At 40.7% G+C, this 21,294-nt stretch overlaps 1 protein-coding gene across 1 annotated transcript; it reads right to left on the minus strand.

The window, feature by feature from the left end:
* Positions 1-1,082: 1,082 nt before the first annotated feature.
* Positions 1,083-5,511, minus strand: en1a (engrailed homeobox 1a). Its single transcript, XM_014174019.3, has 2 exons — positions 4,673-5,511; positions 1,083-2,142 (listed from the first exon to the last, which is right to left on the minus strand). Exons 1-2 carry the CDS (start codon positions 5,199-5,201, stop codon positions 1,823-1,825), a joined length of 849 nt encoding a protein of 282 aa, XP_014029494.1. The 5' UTR covers positions 5,202-5,511; the 3' UTR covers positions 1,083-1,822.
* Between the last annotated feature and the right edge of the window lie 15,783 nt (positions 5,512-21,294).

The raw sequence follows: 21,294 nt of genomic DNA on the forward strand, positions 1-21,294 counted from the left end.
GATTCGCTATAACTGCTCTTCGATTTCATCCGTTAAGATAAAATGCAGCTCTGCATCGTGTGTAAATCAGAATTCAAATGAATAATTTATTCTCTAATGATTAGGCTAATATCTAAATGTTTGGGTACAAGAATGCATAGAGCCATGGAACTCTATTCCACATCAGATAACTGATGCAAGCAGTAGAATCAGATTGAAAAATAAAAGGTAAAAATACCATATGGTACGGGGACTGGGAAGAGACACACACAAAGGTACAGACACATGCATATGCATACATTGTGATATTGTTTTATGGTGGTATTAAACATTTTGTATTGTGGATATGTAGTGGTGTAATAATGTTATATGATGTCCTGTTTTATATTTTGTTGCCTTTGTAACAGTGTAGCTTCTGTTCCTCTCCTCGCCCCTACCTGGGCTCAAACCAGGGACCCTCTGCACACATCAACAACTGACACCCACGAAGCATCGTTACCCATCCCAGAGCAAGGGGAACAACTCCTTCAAGGTCTCAGAGCGAGTGACGTCACCGATTGAAACGCTATTAGCACGCACCCCGCTAACTAGCTAGCTAATGGAGATCCCTAATAAATACAAATACAAATACACGAAAAGGCAGATCATTATGAGTGTAATTGTAATAACAACTTTTTTTTTTAAATTGTTTATATTTTTTTATTTAGCCTACTGCAGTAGGCTATAGGCCTAAAGTGAAAAATGAATAAATGTTCCTTACTCGTGGTTGTGGACCCTCGTGCACACTGACCTCACGCTAGCATGATTTTCAAGAGAACCACGTGACCTGTGAATCCAGCCAAGCTTTGAGCGGTGCGCTCTGTCTGGCTCAACATTTGATACAAGAGCAAATGGTCGGTTTTATATTTCTAGCCTAGCACACAAATAGTTGAGCAAATGAGTGAGCACTGTGGTGCACGGCAAGCCAATTTCATGCTCAGCAACGCTCTGAACAGGCCTGATATCATCACGCTCCTCATAATAAAATGTCCCTTTGTAAAATATACGGGATGAATATGGATACAGTTACCCCACTCACTTGAACCAATGAGCTGCAAACCAACTCCATAGACACTACGATTTATTCATGTAATCGTTTAAATCTATTGCACAGAGCAGTGCAACATACAAAAAAGGAGCAGTGTTGCCTTTTTCCAATAGAAAAAAGTTTATTTGTTAACATTGTTTAGATGTAGCCTATATGCATCCCCTCTAATCATGGAGGGAGATGACATATATTTGAAGAGAGTCTGACGCTGCTGTGTCTTTGTAGTATTCCAATATAAGGTGAATCCAACACGAGTTGAGTCATATATCCTTTCCGCCCAAACGGGTTGAGGGGCTTACATCAAGCGGCAGGCAACTAATGATAACAGCGGTCTAGTCGCAGTTCGGGAAGAAAGTACGATAACAGAGATTCCGTTTTTTTCAGGCTGTTTTTTCCGATAAAATCTTTGGCTTGAAGTGGCAGATCACGCAGTCTGTACATTCATCGAGGTTTGATATAAGAGAGAGATCACAACACATTAGGCCTAAAGCGACAAAGATAACAATCATATAATTATCCAGCAAGTGCGGGATGAGTAGTCATATTCCTATAGCTTACCCCTTCTTCTTAAATTAAATATACAACGTGTCATGTAGGCTATTCATTTTCATTCATGTTTGTAGGCATAGTTTGATAGTTTATGTCCACACATAGGCGACACATTTAGCCCTATCAACAAATAGAAAATCTCTTTACAATAGCCTTGACTTTCCACAAATATTGTGCCCCCAAAAGATGACTCCTGCAAGCGAAGTCTCAGTCACTCTCCTCCTTGTCTTCCTGAATGGTGGTGGTGGAATGGTTGTACAATCCTTGCGCCATGAGCTGGAGAGCCAGGCCGTTCTTATAGCCGTTGGCCTTTTTGATTTTCGCCCGTTTGTTTTGGAACCAGATTTTGATTTGTGACTCATTGAGGTTGAGCTCTTGGGCTAGAGACTGTCTCCTCTGCTCCGTGATATAACGGTTGGCCTGGAACTCCGTTTTCAGTCTTTGGAGCTGCTCAGCCGTGAACGCCGTTCTGGGTCGCTTGTCTTCCTTTTCATTTTTCGTCTTTTTCAATTTCCGTGTCCTTGGGCCTACAGTAGGGACGACAATAAAAACGGGAATATAAATATTCAGCGAGCGCCAGACACCTAGTCTCACTTTCATCACCAAAAACCAATTCCATTGCAGATTTTAGGCTAGACTTATTAATAATAGCATAATAATAAAAACAACGTACACAAATAATTCCCACGGGGGGCCAGTACAAAAAACAAAAAATGCATGAAATGAAAATGAAATGTATGCATTCACTACTGTAAGTCGCTCTGGATAAGAGCGTCTGCTAAATGACTTAAATGTAAATAATAACCGTGATCATATAATCATAATAATAAAAATAGCCAATGTAATGATGGTAGGCTAATAATAATAACAATAAACGTTATTATAGTTGAATACTTTGCTATAGTCTAACGGTATGGTCATCCCAATGGTAGACCTTCAATAATAACTATGAATAACATTATGTTCTGAGAAGAATAAGGTGCATAGTGCACTGAGCGGCAGGCCTTTGTGTGAAGGTAACAATAGCTGTAGGTTGACTTTCATAATTATTTAGCAAAAATATGCAAACCCGAAAAACTGTAGGCTACTAAAGCCAACTACAGCTATATAGAAACATACAATCGTTTAAGGACTATTGGCCAACTGTGTCGGTTATAGGCCTTTCATTGATCACAAGTAGTTATAGGCCTACTAAAAAAAATGATCGTTGAAGCTCAGTGATCTTTAGCTGTTGACATAAGAAAGGAATTCATATATTTTGTACCAAATGCAGACTCAGGTATAGGCCTATGTGCATAAGGGTAGCCTACGCTATTGTATACATTTAAATATTCAATTGTGTCCTTTGTTATCATGGTGCCAGAGACAAACAAATAAGCAATATGATGAGAAACAGGAAATGTCATTTATCCGTTAATATCTCTTTCTTAAAATTGTATTTTGATGCTAGACCTAATCCTATATCATTTTCTAACACAAATATAAACCTTCAGTAAATAGCTTTTGTTTTAGATAATATATGTATAGCTTTAAATAATTTCATGTAATTATTGTTGCACTGATTTTATCAATACCTACGGCATAAAACACAGTCTATATTTTTGACAGGTTTATGGTAATTGTGAAAAGGCCATTTATTCGCATGCCAAAACACCGTTAGAACCATAGGACTATGGAACTTAGAACAAAATAAACATTGTGCATGCTTACCATTTAACGTAGCCTAACAGTTATTAAATACATTTAGTTGGGGAATTACACTAATTGCATACTCAGATAATATACAGCCTTCTCTATCAAGACAGGCAAAGTTGTTCATTCATTCAACATGTTGACATCACTGAGATTCTTATTCTAGTTTTTTTTCACGATGCACTTTCTTAAATTGTATTAAATGTAACCTTATTTTTCTAAAGTGTCCTTGAAATGTTTAAATATATAATGTACATGGTCTAATAAGACTATTGTAGGTTATGAATCACATAAATGTATAGCCTGTATAGGCCTATATTGGCCTAAACTTGTATTCTGTTAAATGTACGAGCTCTATCGCTCTTTCAATCCAATGAATGGAGTATGTTCTCATGTTAAGTGACACATTTTAAAACATGTCATGTCTGCAAAGCATTTTGGGGTGAGCCTACAAGATGCAACCAGTGGCCAGGACCAAGATCTCACTTGCAAATCAGGAGAGTGAAATGTTAGGCCACACAGTCATCGATGAAATGATGTTTACATATTCTGATATGTTCTCAAATGGACCAATGCTGCTCTTGAAAACCACCTATTGGATTTTTCACTGTTTCAATGTATTTGACTTATCTCGGTAGAACAGAGTAGATGTCACACAGTCCTATTTCAAAATGAATTAACACAAAATTATCCAAGTGGCTTATTTTCAGCTTTTTTGTTCCATATATTTTTGTAGTAGGCCTGAATAATGGCTTATTTACATGTGATATGGTATAATTTAAATATGCAAAAGTTTGCTTCCTGTTGAAAAAAGATTGAGTAGGCCTACAATATACCGCTTGCTTCAAATGGCACCCATAAAGGTTGTATATAGAACCCTTTTGTAGGGTTATTTGATCAGAACCCCTGGGGCTCTTCTTCACTAAACCAAAATTGGTTCCATGTAGAACCCTTGGGTTCCATATAAGGTTCTATGTGGAAACAATTTCGGTTCTGTACAGAACCTTTAGGGGTGCCATATATCAGCATAGAAATAACCGTTTTTGGTTCTATCCAGAACCTTTTTTTCTAATAATATATGTTAGCCTGCTCTATAGCCAGTCACTCTTCTCATGCATTAACAGGACCACTATGTCATTACCTACATATATTGTCATTTATCACAGCGTGAAAATAAAGTATAAAATGCAGTTGAATTTAACGAAGAAATGTGCAACTTCGATGAATTAATAAAAAATATATATGAAATACAAGCATGTTGAGGAAATACTTATATTTCTGCAAAGGGTCAATAAGGCATTTATAACATTACGCATTAGGCTACAATATCCTTACAAAAGCTTGTTCAAGAAACTATTGCCTCACCAGATGACGGCCTGTCCGAGTATCTAGTGCAGTACACCCAGGCAGGCCACAGCAGCGGCTGGGACTCGGCTTTGGGCACTGCGCCGCCACTACCGCCGTTCACAACCATAACAGAAGAAGTGTTCTCGCCGAACTTTGGCGTGCTGCCTCCAGAGCTCTCGTCAGCCTTCGATGACGAGGTGCTCTTTTGGGGGGTGGGAGACAAGGCCAAGGACGAGGTGGAGGAAGAAGTGCTGTCGCTGCTGCAGTTGGAGTCCTGGCATGGCGTTCCAGGATGATTCGGCCTGGCGACCAAAGGTTGGGCGCGCTCTCGGCTGGAAGTCTGCGCCCGTTCCCTAGCCCCTAAACCATGCTCCTTCCGGCAGCCGAAATCTGGCCGCAGAATATTGTCAATAAAAAAGTTCGTGGTTCTGTGCGCTTGCTGCGCTGCCTGGAGAGGCAGGATGGGCGGCGAAGGCAGACTGCGAGAAGGAGAAACGCTCTCCCCTTCACTCGACTCCGGGCTGTGTAGAGCCCTTTGCTTCTCCATTGCTGAAAGGGACTGCAAAGGGGTCGATCCAGGCTCCTAACTAATTCCACTTGTTGGTGTGTATTGGTATCCAAATATAAAAGAATGAAGCAATACGCTGACCACTAAAGGCTCATTAATACCTCTCTGATTTGGGGCACTTTTGATTTCTAAATGGTTGACATCCCTCGTGCGTAACGCTCCAACGTGTCATGGTCGTCGACAATGACAAGACTGACAAGGCATTGCGCTCTCCTCTCGCAGCCCCGAGCTTTTCACCACTGTAGGTATGACAGTTCGATCTTCACCAACTCCTCACATCACATTTCCCACACCAACCGGAAGCACGTGAACCCCTTCGAACGTGCAGTGGGCCAATCAATGACCGATACACTTTTGGACACGGGTGACGACGTCCAATAATGTCTTGCAACTCTGGGTTAGTAGGCTGCATGCTATCAAATGGGTTTTAAGAAAACCAAACAAGAGATTATCACCGCTACGCGCCTTCTGCAACCTTGTCTATTCTCAGCAAACGAATGCTAGACCTATAGGAGAATACAATAATAACATATACGGATATTTCACCTCGGTCAAAATATGTTGTCACTAAGACAGGCTAGGCTGTATGGTGTTTTCGATTATTGTACAATGTTGCTACAGCCAAATGGGACGTTTGATATTAGCGTTAATCATTAAGGGTGGGGTATAGTCACTGGTGAACAGGGGTGGAATGGCATTATAGGCGCGCGCACACACAGGAAAAGGTTCCATCAGAAGCGATTTTAATGCCTATACCGGTACTTCACATTCATTCAAAACAAATGTATAATGATAATGAATAGTGTAGGCCATTTGCAGTACGTCCAGCCCACATTGTTAATTTCATTTGTGCCAACAAAACTGAAATCTTTATCCACAAGCTATTTGTTGGTACTTAATTACATTCTAATTAGGACACTATCGTTATCCCATTTAGTAACCATTGTGAGGCTGTTGTGAGACGCAATTCATTTCTGACAGTAAATCGGCGCAGGGACTGTAATCTTGCCTGCAAAGAGATGCTTTAAGAGAGACCGCAAAGGAAAATGCATAGGTTTTAATTACTCTTCATTCCGATTGTTCAGCTTGGCGTCCATCACATGGGCTAGAGGAAAGGGTCGTCACTACTTACCACAGCCACAAAATCTTAAACCCCGCCAATTTCTACAATGTATCTTCTTAAAATCTGATTTTAAAACTAACCTTAAGCTTCACCTTAACCGCACTGCTAACCGTATGACTCACCGTAACCTTAAATTAAGACCAAAAATGAAATATTTGTTTTCATAAATTATTACAATATAGCCAATTTGACCTTGTGCCTGTGGTAACTAGTAAGAACCAGAAGGGGAAAAGGCAGTCGAAAGCTGTCATCATTCCCGCGCAGGACGCTTAATCAAAATAGTGCGCGGGGTTGAGGCTCAAATACACGCATGCGAGAAGCACGTTCTTCTCAGGGTACTGATAAAGCGCAATGAACTGAATAATACCAGGGTCCTCAGAGACGCCATTTACACAAATTAGTTTATTGAAGGCTTAACGTTTGGTAATTCATATCACCTCTCATGTAGCGTTCTGGAGACTGCTCTTCCACAGTGGAGAGATGGGTGTCGGTTTTGTAATGTAAACGCCTTTGGATACGTGCACGAGAAATGGTCCGGAAATAGCCGTTTCTGCAGTCTCAAATACTTCATTAAAATGTTCAATCACCATGTAGACTACCAGCACATTCTACTCGACAATTCCAGAGAACAAGGGGTTCCAAAATCGTTTTTACACATCAATGGTGCATTGCGCAATGGCATTGAAATGAATATATAGGCCTAGAGTCATCATAAACTATTGGAGGCACATTTTTGCTCGTCATGCAGCCTACCATTTTTTTGTGTGTCAGGTCGAAGTGGTGAATTTGTTTAGAAAATAATTTAAGAACATGATAGTTTGAGACTTTCCCTCTCTCTTAGACACAAACACACACACACACACACACACACACACAAGAACCTGGTCACAAATTTCAAGAACCATCTGATGGAAGATTTTTTTAGCTAGACCCGTTTTTGACCGTACAGTGTTTAATATGAGCCAGCTTCAAACGTCACCTTATAACGGACACCGTGCAGTCACCTGGACATGCAGGCTGTCTGGGGGTTGACGATGCCTTTGGAGCTGATGATGGGCTTTGTTCATGCAATTGGAATATTCGCTTCTTTTTGGAAACAGATGTTCTTGAAACGTTGCTCTAAATACTATACTGCATTTTCAGAAAATAAGATTTGAAAGACACAGAGGATACTATGGGAAAACACTCCATATATTTCTAAATAGGCTCTCTCAGATATGCATACTTTTCCAGAATATTTCACTGGAAAGCATATTGATTGGCTATAGGCTGCATGCGCTTATATGCACTTCTATTCCTCATGGCCTGTGTTGTTTTTAATTGGTTCGTTTTTTTCATTTAGGCTATTTTGTCTTCGCCTACTGTAAATATTAGCCAATGCCAGTCTCCTGCTTGAATGATTTGAGCTTGAACTTCATTTCTTAATTTGTCATTTGAAAGGAAGACAACATAGAATGCATTAGCCTACTTAAGTTAAACATTTTCACAAAAGTAAAATTATTCTCTCAATCGTTTGGTCATTCGTCTACAAACTCGTACGACATTTAGACTGTATTTGTAACCATCCAATGAAGTAGACAACTTTTAGGATCATTTCGTGAAGGCTGCCTTTGATTTCTTCAGTAGAATATAATAAACGCTTACCTCCAATCCACAGCTTTACATTTCAAACCGGAATGTAAAGCTGTAGTATTCTGAACAATAGCTAAAATATTCAACGGTAGGCCTAAACTTCCAAACTATATTATGTTTATCTATAATGTGTTTTTCTTTTAGAGCATCAAGGAATTGTAACTGGGAATCTTTCCGGACATGGAGCAATCATGTTCAACAGAGCATTTACAGGAAGTTCTGATAATTAGATAAAGGGGTGTAGGCTTGTGGTTTTAATTATAAGATCATTTAGATGTTCTGTCTTTACAATTCACTATGGGGGGAATTCCGAACCGAGTTAAGCGCGCGTAAATGGAAAGTAATTACCTTTTTATGTGCTTTTCGCTCTGCCTATTCTGACCTTGAAATGAAGCCTGAGAATAGCATGCTATTCACCCACTATTAGTTTAGGGTGGAGATGGAATAAATGAACGTGTGACAGAGGTGTGTCTACAGATACACCATATTCTGACTTTGATTTAATTCAGTAATAATTCCACCACCTTTATGCACGAGGAAACCACGAATAAGGTCTAGCTAACCTACCGGTGCCAAGTGGAAAAAGCATCTACTTCATTCTTTTGATAGAAATAACACCATTCTCCATGCGCTGTAATTTACAACTTGAGCTAGGTAAATGAATAATCCGTTTGGATAAAGGAATTGTAAATATAAATAATACTGGTTTAGATCAATTTGACTTTATAATCGCTGGGGACAAATGTGCAATCAGTCATGTGGCAGCAAACGGAAGCATATCAACATATCATCTTTCCCACACTTTATGAAATGATGTTCCATTATGCAGAATTTAAATTGTACTGCCTTTAATTTGCAGGGACGGGCACTCTCAAATGTCTTAATTATAGCTTACATCGATTTTCTCTGTTTCCTATTTCTATCATGTTAAATATTAGCCAATACCATTATCGACGGTCAATAGGCCTGATAACCACTCACACACAACTACCAATGTACTGTTAGTTCCCTTCAGTTGGCCTAGCCTACGCTACATTATTATTCCTCAGTAAATGCGTCATGAACATGGCCGTGTGGTTGCTGCTGAGGATCATCGGTATAAGATGATAATATACAAAATACACACAAAATGAATAAAAACACGAGGTTAATTAAATCATTATGGCAGCCAGGTCACCCTTGATACAAGTCAGTATTCGACGTCCATCCAAGTCTGAGGACATCGGGAGATGATGTGGAAACCGGCCAATAGGGGCAACACTGAGTACTGTTACCTCCAAGTAGGTTTCGGTTTTGCTATGGCGTTATGGATGGGGATAGCGGATGGGGATAGTGCATGGGTATAGCGGATGGGGATAGCGGATGGGGATAGTGCATGGGTATAGCGGATGGGGATAGCGGATGGGGATAGTGCATGGGTATAGCGGATGGGGATAGCGGATGGGGATAGTGGATGGGTATAGCGGATGGGGATAGCGGATGGGGATAGTGCATGGGTATAGCGGATGGGGATAGCGGATGGGGATAGTGCATGGGTATAGCGGATGGGGATAGCGGATGGGGATAGTGGATGGGTATAGCGGATGGGGATAGCGGATGGGCGTAAGCATCGGCCTCTGGTGTAAAAGGTCTGCGTCTGGTTCAGAATGTTGCATGTTCAAATACAGTCTAACGGTCATACAAGTCAGTTGAAAGGTTTGGGATAAGCTTAAATAAAAAACGTTCTATTGCTGTTCGAATCCAGCAATAGAAAGTTGTTTTGAGATTTTTGATTTAAGCCTATCACAAACCCTCACCTTAACCTTTTGGAGTTAATGCCTGGAGTTAACGTCTAAACTTTAACCTTAAACATTTGGAATTTGACGTTTGGAACAACTTCGAAATGTGATGTTTGAGAAACATCTAATTCTGAGGTGAGACTTGTTGGTTATGGGGCAGAGGGCAGACCAAGCCTTAACACTTCGATCCCGACTCATGGCACAATATTTGTCCACAATATTTGTCCACACAGTTACATGGTTAGTGCAGGCAATATATGATGGTATAGCCTACTATTGTGTACTATTCTCCCTATTATAATTATATATACACTAATCTTTCAACATTACTATGGGTTGAAGAACTAAATGTGGCAATTTTCAGAAGGGATCAAACTGCCATTTTCTTTATTTTGTTTGTAAAGGCTCTCCAAACAGATTAGGATTCATAAATACGTTCCTGAACCTAAATAATCTACAAGATCAGAGTATTTTTAAATCTACCAATTTGTGCTGAAACAGACCAATATGCATATGCATATATATGCTATATATCCCTAATATTCTGAACCCATTGTGACAAAATTCAAACTAAAAGGTACACCATATTTAATACTGCAGTGGCCTAAATCAGGGTCGCACAGTGTTTCTTGGTAGTCTTAAGATAAAAATGTATGCCACTGAAAACACTATTTAATGAAAACTCCATGAGGAAAAAATCTGTTGGCCAGCAAGTGGGAGGGTTTTCTGCAATTGAATTCAATTTATTCAGAGCACGCAAGGTAGCCACACGTGCAGAGGTACTCGACTGAATAAGGTAAGTCTGAATACCACATATTGAGAAGTGTGTAAGAAGCACGTAGGGAAGGCTTGAGCAGGAAAGGCGTACATTTCCTAAGTCTGAATCGGCCCGTATAGGCCTGGTATAACATACTGTAAAATCGAAAATGAAAACAGACTCAATTGATTCGTTTTGAAACATATTCTTCATTGCAGAATGACCTATCAACTTGCAAGACATAGGCTAGCCTATTGGGCGATATTTTACAGCATGGTAGCCTAATCATCTTATATGTCCACCTTTGGCCAGTAATCATTTTATAGCCTAACTACCAAACTAACATTATTTCAAATGATTCTTATTTTTAAAATGAATGTAACAAAATAATACATATTTTCCTTATATTGCGTTTTATTTTTGCTATGGAACAAATATGTACAACCCTTAGGGATACAAAATACAACGATAAAGGCTTCATGGCAATTATGTTAAATGGAACAATAGATTGTAGACTTTGTTATGTTCCTAATTATTGTCATTGTCAGTATACCTACTGTAGCTGTTGTCTTGAGAACAAAATGTTAAAATACTCATAATGTATTATAAAATGATAAAGAAACAATGTATCTTAATACCAGAAACTCAGCAATGTAATATAGGATCGTTTGAAATGTGAGGTGGAGACAATAACTGTCCAAATATGGCTGCATATAATTGATTCAGAATCAAATGTCTTAGCAGCGTGGTTGATTTCAGTTCTGTTAGTGCAATGTCAGAGAGACACCTTGTGGCCATTCACAGCAGCACACCCTCACACGTCTTCCAATTTAGGCCTAACATTAGGCATATTGATCCCAAAGCAGAATAAGACTCACTGACACAAAAACAAACTACTCATGGCATTATTAATGTAAGTATTGTAAGTACATCAGTACATCAAAACCGATGTCTTTTAATCACATCAGATCTTTTCACATCAGATATAAAACAATTAATCAGAATTGTCCTAAACTGGCAGCCCAATTCTGATATTTGTTCCATTAATTGGTCTTTTGACCAATAACATCAGATCTATTCATATCAGATATTTTTCAGAGCTGATCTGATTGTCAAAACACCAGTTAGTGAAAAAAATATCAGAATCGGGCTGCCTGTCTAAACGCAGCCTAAATGCAGCCTTAGAGGAGAACTTGAGTGAGGGTTATGGCATTGGCTACTTGTGGTGAGTTCAAGACAACTGGGAACTCATGGGGGGGAAAAGAGCTCAGACTGGGAAAAAATTGTGTTGTCAGTGATCTTCAGGTCGGAGAACTCGGGGCTCTAGAATGATGCCCGAGTTTCTGACTTGTAAATCCCAGTTGGATAACCATTCAAAAGTATTTTTCCAGGTCATAGCTCGTTTTTTCAGAGTTCCCAGCTGTCTTGAACGCACTGAAGTCGTAGATCAGAGATTTTCGAGTTCTCTTGAACGCACCATTATTTTTGACCGTTTCCTTATTAGATCTGTCCAATGACCACAAGGTGGCAGGATGCAGTCAAAAGTCAGATGAACGCTGTCCTCTTCTGGGATTTCAGAACTGTGTGTGAGAGACCGAGAGAGACAGACATACCAATTAGTATCTGGCAAAAATACTTGAATCAGTTATAGAACCCATTGCCCTTTATGGTTGTGAGGTCTGGGGTCCACTCACCAACCAAGAATTCACAAAATGGGATAAACACCAAATTGAGACTGCATGCAGAATTCTGCAAAAATATCCTCTGTGTACCATATAAAACACCAAATAATGCATGCAGAGCAGAATATGACTGACCCAAAATTAAGGAAAGCTTTGACTACGTACAGACTCAGTGAGCATAGCCTTGCTATTGAGAAAGGCCGCTGTAGGCAGACCTGGCTCTCAAGAGAAGACAGGCTATGTGCACACTGCCCACAAAATGAGGTGGAAACTGAGCTGCACTTCCTAACCTCCTGCCAAATGTATGACCATATTAGAGACACATATTTAACTCAGATTGCACAGACCCACAAAGAGCTTGAAAACAAATCCAATTTTGATAAACTCCCATATCCATTTGTTTCTTATCCATTTCACTTGCTTTGGCAATGTAAAGATATGTTCCCATGCCAATAAAGCCCTTTGAATTGAATTAGAGAGAGAGAGAGAGAGAGAGAGAGAGAGAGAGAGAGAGAGAGAGAGAGAGAGAGAGAGAGAGAGAGAGAGAGAGAGAGAGGAGAGAGAGAGAGAGAGAGAGAGAGAGGAGAGAGAGAGAGAGAGAGAGAGAGAGAGAGAGAGAGAGAGAGAGAGAGAGAGACAGAAACCATAGGTATAGATTTAGCTGTGCCCATTTATCACTCAAACATCTTATCATGCTTAAAAAGTGAGATGATAATACTGTAGGATCCACTAGAGCATGTTTAATAATGAGTTTTATGGATTTCATCTATGGTTCATTCCAAGCTAGAGCATAACGTTCTGAGAATAATATGTTTATTAGAGCTCGCTGAGAGCGTGGTTGTGATATGGTTATTTTGAATCCAACCTTCCCACAACTTTCTGGGAGTGGTGCAGGATAGTTGGTTGTCTTTGGAACATTCTCAGTACATTTAAGGAACATGCCAAAAAACGTTATTTTCTTGGTATTTCAATACTTTAACATAATGTTTCCTGTAAGTTCAGACATGGTTACATTTCATTTAAATGTCGGTAATGTTCTAGGGACGTTCTCCAACCGGTATGGCATTGCGAATACACTCAAATAGTTCAGAGAACGTTAACTTCTCTAGGGTAGGGGGCAGTATTTTGACGTCCGGATGAAAGGCATGCCCGTAGTAAACTGCCTGATACTCAGGCTCAGAAGGTAGGATATGCATATTATTAGTAGATTTGGATAGAAAACACTCTGACGTTTCTAACACTTTTTGAATGATGTCTGTGAGTATAACAGAACTCATATGGCAGGCAAAAACCTGAGAAAAATCTAACCAGGAAGTGTGGAAATCTGAGGTTTGTAGTTTTTCAAGTGATTGCCTATACAGTAGACAGTGACTTAGGGTTCATTTTGCACTTCCTAAGGCTTCCACTAGATGTCAACAGTCTTTAGAACCTTGTTTCATGCTTCTACTGTTACTGGGGAGAGAATAAGAGCTGACTCAACAAGATGACTGCCTGAGACTAATGAGTTGTTTACTGCGCGCCCACGCAGGTGCGCCATTCCTTCTTTTTCCTCTGTAATGAATACGCTATTGTCCAGTTGGAATATTATCGAATAATTATGATAAAAAGACCCTAAGGATTGATTGTAAACATCGTTTGACATGTTTCTACGAATGGTAATGGAACTTTTTTAATTTTCGTCTCGGGTTTTGCGCTCGCGCATTATGCCTTTGGAATAGTGATCTGAACGCGTGAACAAAACGGTATTTGGACATAAATATGGAGTTTATAGAACAAAACAAACATTTATTGTGGAAGTGGGAGTCCTGGGAGTGCATTCCCGATGAAGATCAGCAAAGGTAAGTGAAGATTTATAATACTACTTCTGAGTTTTGTTGACTCCAGAACTTGGCGGGTAACTGTATAGCTTGCTTTGATGGCTGAGCTCTGTACTCAGAATATTGAACAATGTGCTTTCGCCGTAAAGCTATTTTGAAATCTGACACAGCGGTTGCATTAAGGAGAAGTGTATCTATAATTCTTTCAATAACTGTTGTAAATTTTATCAACGTTTATGATGAGTATTTTTGTAAATTGATGTGCTCATTCACCGGAGGTTTTGGAGGCAACACATTTTCTGAACATCATGGGCCAATGTAAAATGGGTTTTTTGGATATAAATATGAACTTTATTGAACAAAACATACATGTATTGTGTAACATTGAGTCCTGGGAGTGTCATCTGATGAAGATCGTCAAAGGTTAGTGATTAATTTTAGCTGTATTTCTGGTTTTTGTGACGCCTCTCCTTGCTTGGAAAATGGCTGTGTGGTTTTTCTTGTCTCAGCACTGTCCTAACATAATCTAATGTTAAGCCTTCGCCGTAAAGCCTTTTTGAAATCGGACAATGTGGTTGGATTAACGAGACGTGTATCTTTAAAATGGGATATAATAGTTGTATGTTTGAGAAATTTGAATGATGAGATTTTTGTTGTTTTGAATTTGCCGCCCTGCTATTTCACTGGCTGTTGAATAGTGTGTCCCACGGGTGGGACGCTAGCATCCCACATACCCCAGAGAGGTTAAGAAATAACATTCTTCTGTAGGAATTTCAGTACTTCAGCATAACAGGTCACACTTTTTTGTGATTGTCTGGATAGTCCATCTGTAGTTGCGCTACAGATGGTCATACTATCAACAAACTATCTGTTGATAAGCAACTGCTTGCTAAGGTTATGGTTAGGGTTAAGGTTTAGAATAAGGGTTAGGGTAAGGGTTAGGATAAGTGTTAAGGTTAGGTTAGTAGATAGCTGAAATGTTACTGATAGTCCATCTGTAGATGCTCTACAGACTATCCAAATTAAGTGCTACCGCATACCTCATTATAATATTTCCTACAGGTTTCCTCGTGTTTCTTTTTAAAGTCATGTTCTCAAATTGTTCAGAGAACGTTAAGAAAATGTTCCATAAAAACCACTAAAAAAACTATTAACATTCAGAGAACTTTCTAGGAATGTTATTTAAAAACATACATTCCGTTCTCAGAACGTGAAGAAAACTTTCGATGAAAAAACAAGAAAACTTTTGTAATGTTCAGAGAATTTTCTAAGAATTTAATTAAAAAACATATATCCGGTTCTCAGCATCACTAAAACTCTCTCTATCCTGTATCTTGTTAAGTATGGTCATGGCTGCGTTCAGTACGTTTTTAGGTTAAATTGAACGGAAACGGTGCTGTACTGAAGGACCAGTTGAAAAACAGGGAGGGGTTGGATTGTGGGTTTGAGAACGCTGTCAGTATGGCCACTCCCATTTAAATACGTCACTCATTGCTTCAAGCCTAACCTTGCCACACCCACCAAATGGGAGCAAATGAACCTCAAAGTCTGTTCAAGAATGTAAAATAACGTTTTGGGGAAACGTGTCATTCAGTACAAACTGTTCTGCAATGTAGCAAACGTTCAAACAAACTGAACGCACCTCAGGTGATCTTAATGAGTGCTTGCTTCCTTTGAAATGGGGTTTGATTGAATAGACTAAAATGAACAGCTTTGTATTTGTAACAAAACATGGTATACTAGCTTCATCCTTGTGGTGCAGTGGACAAATTCCATGGATATTTCCATGTGTCCTATCTGTGCTTGGAGTTCAAAAGAGTTAACCCAAAGTAAGCTAGCAGTGTTATTAAAAGTCTTACTGAAACATTCAGTGAACGTTTTAGAGTGACTGTCCCTAAAAATGAACTAATCCCATTGAAATTCGGCATATGGGGCATTGATATGAGTCAGAAACATTTGTTCTAGTGTAAAAATGTACTACAAATTGGAAATAGGATACTTTTGGTCATAAAGTCAGTCTCGTTCTGGAACCTGAGTGCATCACAACAAGGAAATTAATGTTGGGTTTGGATTACAATTATGTCAACAATTAATTCCCTTTTTTGCCAAAATCCACGTGCAAATCACCCCTCCTCCTACTTCGCTTCCACTCATTGAATAGGGCTCCGTTGTTTCATCTCCCCAACTCAGACTGAAAAGCCCTATATGGATTGACCATGCCTCCGGCTCCGGTTCGACAATGCCTGCTTCAAGCAGGATGCACAGCCAACTATGGTTTGCATGCTCTGCCGGGGAACCCCTTAGTGTCACGCCTGCTTCCGGTCGAGGGCGCCAGGCTGCCGTTTCATTGCACACACCTGTCACCATCATTACAGGCATCTGCACTCATTGGACTCACCTGGACTCCTTCATGTTGTTGATTGCCCCCTCTATATCTGTCTGTTCCTCAGTTTTGTTCCTAGTGTCAGCATTATGTCGTAATGTTGTTTTGTTCCCCCTGTCCAGACGCTGTCCGTGTTTTGTTTGATGTCCATTTTCCATCCAATGTTCACTACCTGTACTTGCTTCTCGTCTCCAACGTCGATGCTTACAGAATGCTGACACCACTATTTGAAGCATCAGGGAGTTCTTGTTTTTTGTTTTTGGTGTAGACGTCGGGTCCGTGTGCCGCCGTCGATTGAACTGGGGGTGTCTCAGCTGGCTCATCGGGCTTCCACGCCTTAGCTGGCTCGAGAGGTTTCCATGCCTCGGTTGGCTCGGCAGGCTCCCATCCCACGTCATGCCTTAGCCAGCCCGTCAGGCTCCCACACCTCAGCCAGCTTGTCAGACTCCCATGCCTCAGCCAACTCGTAGGGCTTCTACACCTCAGCCGGCTTGTCCAACTTAGCCCACGTGGGATGCCGGGTGGCGGCCCTAGAGGGCGGGGGGGGGGGGGGGTACGGTCACACCTGCTTCCACTCCCCCTCTCTTGGGCTCGAGGTCACCAGGCTGCCCTTCATTACGCGCACCTGTCACCAGGTGAGAAAGTTACAAATGCACAAATATCATACATCCCCAAAATGCTAACCTCTCTTATTGTAATGGTGAGAGGTCAGCATGTCTTGGGTGTATGATATTTGTGTGTTTGTAACTTTCTCACTCATCATTGTTCACAATTCATTCTATCCGTAATCATGGTAGTGTTACAGGTCCCAGTTTTTGGATTGGTGCAGCAGATAATAGTTCCTGTAACACAGGATAAATGATGAAACAGGAAAACGTGGCTTCTCTTTCAAAGGTTCTCTCAATTATTTTATTCAACATTATCTCAAGTGCAAATCCTCTTTTTTTGTCTTTTCATTGTATTTCATTGTTTTTTAAAATGTTTTTTAAAAGTTTATTTAATCATCTGTCTCATAAATCCCTAACATATTATTTAACATATGAAAAATATATCAATTTACACATAAGCACATTTACTCTTAACTTTAATTCACCTGTTTAGCTTATAATTATGTAGTTGACTGTTGCCACTATAGCCCCATAGGAGACTCTAAAAGACAAAAGCCTTAAATACTGGTATTACTTTATACCCATGCTCAAAATACATTCACCCAGTGTAAGAAGTGCTAATATAAAGGCAAGACTATTGCAAGTGACATTAATGCTAATTATTGGAAAATTACTGAACAAGCTAGCATAGCGCTAACCGAGGCTAGCAAACAGCTAACCGGAGCTAGCTAATAGCTAACCAGAGCTAGCTGCTTTTCTAACACTTCCAGTACAACAATTACAAAGTTCTTAAACATCACAGTTACAACATTAAATTCTCTAATCCCTTAGGATATTGTCTTTTTCAAAAATACAAATGTTCAGGAGTTAACTATTCATTTTTGTCTAGATCAAAGGAATGCACCGCCATCATTTCATTTCATCTGTCTAGTACAAAGTTATACAATTACTATGTTGTTCAAAACCATTACATTCACTTCAACAGGCAAGTTACAAAACTATATTGTGGTATTCAGTGTATTTTTGCACTTTACTGACCTGCAACACAGGATAAATGATGAAACAGGAAAATGTGGCTTCTCTTTCTCTCAATTATGAGAACACACAGGTGCAGGATCGTATATAGTCCCAGTGCGAACCGAACACGTCTCACTACCCCTTACTGGCCAACAGTTGTATAAACGCATCGCAATGGCGAAACCTTGGAGGACTGACATTTCAGTAAAAGCATTCTTCCCCAATACCAAGAAACAATACATAAACACAAATGTGACTATACATGTTGTGTGCGTCACACACTCCCTGTCAAAAATAAAATGGTTCCTGACATTCCCAAAACTCAAATCTAAACCTCAAAACCTTTTTCATCAATAAAGTGATGTAGTGTATGTGTACGGCATGTAAGTGGGCCACATGTAAGGTGCAAGTGAGTAGGGTGTAGGAATGTAGTAAGGTGTTTATCATACTGGTAAGTAAGGTGCACTGTATGTTACACAGAGGGTGTTAACAGTATGGTGTGATTGCATTGAAGGTTGACCGAGTGTCTCATATGGGAACATTTGCTTTGGCCTTCTATCTCTAGTGGACCGCCTACTCTCAGTGTGTGAATCAACTACAGGGGGGTTCCTGGGTCTCTCTTCCTGCTCATGTTCGAGATGCTCCTCGTGCTCATTCTCTGGCTCTGGTTCGTTTCAATCAGGTAAGTGTTTGTTCTCAGGTTATCTTTGTTCTTCCATTACAGGTACTGAAACTGTATCAGGTAGGTACTCATTTGCAGGTTGTCTTTCCTCTTCCCTTACAGGTACTCGGACTGTATCTCTTTGTATCATGGGAGGTCTTGCAGGTACTTGGATTGGAGCTCTTTGTTCTGTCCTAGTCACTGGTCTCCTTAACCAATAACCTCCTATCCATTCATCATCCGAGTCAGATGTGTCCCCATTGTGAGTGTGTTCTTCCACATCACTGACTCTTGACTGTCTGTTTCTCTGCATAGATCGCTTATCCGGTGCTGGTTTAGTTGGACAGGTAGTGGAGGTTCAACAGGAAAGTCATTCACAAGTAGTAACAAGTTTCGATGCATTGTTCTGGTTTTACGCCTGTCTCCAACCTCTGGATGAACTATGTATACCGGATTGTCCGCAAACTGTTCCTTCACTACTTAGATCCTTTTCTCCTAGTATGATCTTAGCTCACCGGGCCCTCTCCGCTCACTGAGGTTCCTAACCGGAACTTGGTCTCCAGGTTGCAGAACTACCCCTTTCATCTTCTGGTCATAGTAGGATTTTCCTCTATGTCACGTCCTGACCAGTTTAAGGTATTGTAGTTTGGTCAGGGTGTGGCAGGGGTGTGTTTGTTTTGTGTTGTCGGGGTTTTTGGGTATTGTTCTATGTTTTGCATTCTATGTTTGGTATTTCTTTGTTTCGGCCGGGTATGGCTCTCAATCAGGGAAAGCTGTATATCGTTGTTGCTGATTGGGAGCCATACTTAGGCAGCCTGTTTTCCTTTGGGTTTTTGTGGGTGGTTAATTTCTGTTTAGTGTTTTGCACCTGACGGAACTGTTCGGTTGTTGTTTTGTTTTGCTTGTCGCATTAGTGTTCAGTTTTAACATTAAAATGACGAACACTTACCACGCTGCATTTTGGTCTGATTTCTCTTCCCCTTCATCCGAGGACGACGAAGACTGTTACACTCTAGTGCTTGACTGCTCGCTGTTCTCGTTTGCGATCCGATATGCTTCTGTCATTCTTCCCGCCCACTCTCCTGCATAGCTCTTGTGTGCGACTGGGTCTCTCTCTCCCAACAAGCCAAACAACAAGTACACTGGAATGCGTGGATGATGACCGTAGATCAGATAGAAGGGTGAGTACTCAGTGGACTCATGTCAGGTGCAGTTGTAGTTGTATGTGTGTACAGTATGCGTGTACAATTTGCGGAAGATGGTCCTTCCATCGCTCCTTTTTGTCAACATCTGTAGCAAGGTGCAGTTAAATCTCTCAGCTGGTTTACCTAGGGGATGGTATGGTGATGTTCGGGAATGGCCAACCCCTGACAGCTGCTGGAATGTACGGAACAGCTCATTCTCAAACTCCTGACCTTGATCATGATGCAGTTTCGAGGGGTATCCAAATCAGGATAAGTAGTCATTAAAGATACGATCTGCTGCAGTCCGTCCAGACTTGTTCTTTGTCGGGTAAGCTTGAGCAAATCTTGTAAAATGATCAACCACCACCAGAATGTACTCATAACCTACTCGGCTGGTCTCCAGATATAATCAATACAGACAAGCTCCAGGGGTGAGCTAGACGTGACGCTACCCATAGGTGCTCGTACATGCATGGCAGGTTTCTTCTGCTTTATGCACAGACATTTCCTTGTCACATAGTTCTCAATTTCCTTCTTCATATATGGCCAGTAGAACCTCCCTCTAGCAAGGTGCAGTACTCTTTTGGTACCAACATGTCCCATGTCATCATGGAGATATTTAAGGGCTACCGGTCTGTACTTTACAAGAAGGACGAGCTGTTTGTCATTGGTCCGTCTATATAGGAGCCCATTCTGTCACATATTGATTGTCTCGTATCCCCATGGATATCAATGTTTCAACATCTATATTCATCTTTCCAGGCCTGTACTTAATGTTGAACCGGAAATCTGACAGTTCTCCAACCCAGCGGTGGCCGACGTAGGTGCTCATGACGTAGGTTAGGGGGCTGTTATCTATATAAATGGTGTGGGGTATAGAATAGGTAGTCCTTAAACTTTTCACACACTTCCAAATTTAGAGCAAGGATCTCAATCTTTCCGCTGTGCAAATTGTAGTTCCTCTCAGCTGGTGTCATTGTTCTTGATCCATACCCAATAACTCTCAACTTCCCATCCTGCTGCTAAAAAAGGACGGCGGTGAGGCCCTTCCTTGAAGCGTCGTTGTGCAGTACGAGTGGTAAGTCAAAGTTAGGGTATGCCAACACAGATGGGTTCACAAGCATGTCAACGAGTCATTCAAGTGTGCTCTGTTATTTGCCTGTCCCTTCCACAGGGGTCCTAGAGGACAGCTGAGGGCCTTTGGTCTTTTCTCAGCACGGCTGGACTTGTGGCATTCCAGACTTCACTTGGAGCAGCTCATAGAGTGGCTTGGCTATTCGAGAAAAGTCCTGGACGTACAATCTGTAGTAGCTGAGGAAACCAAGGATCCTACTGACATTTCCCACTGTATGTGGTGTCTTTGTTTTCAGGGACAGCACAGCTTCCAGGTTCTTAAGGTCAATCCCCACCCCTTCAGCCAACACGAGGCA

This window comes from Salmo salar, chromosome 25 (assembly GCF_965601325.2).
Source record: "Salmo salar chromosome 25, fSalSal1, whole genome shotgun sequence".
Lineage (NCBI taxonomy): Eukaryota > Metazoa > Chordata > Actinopteri > Salmoniformes > Salmonidae > Salmo > Salmo salar.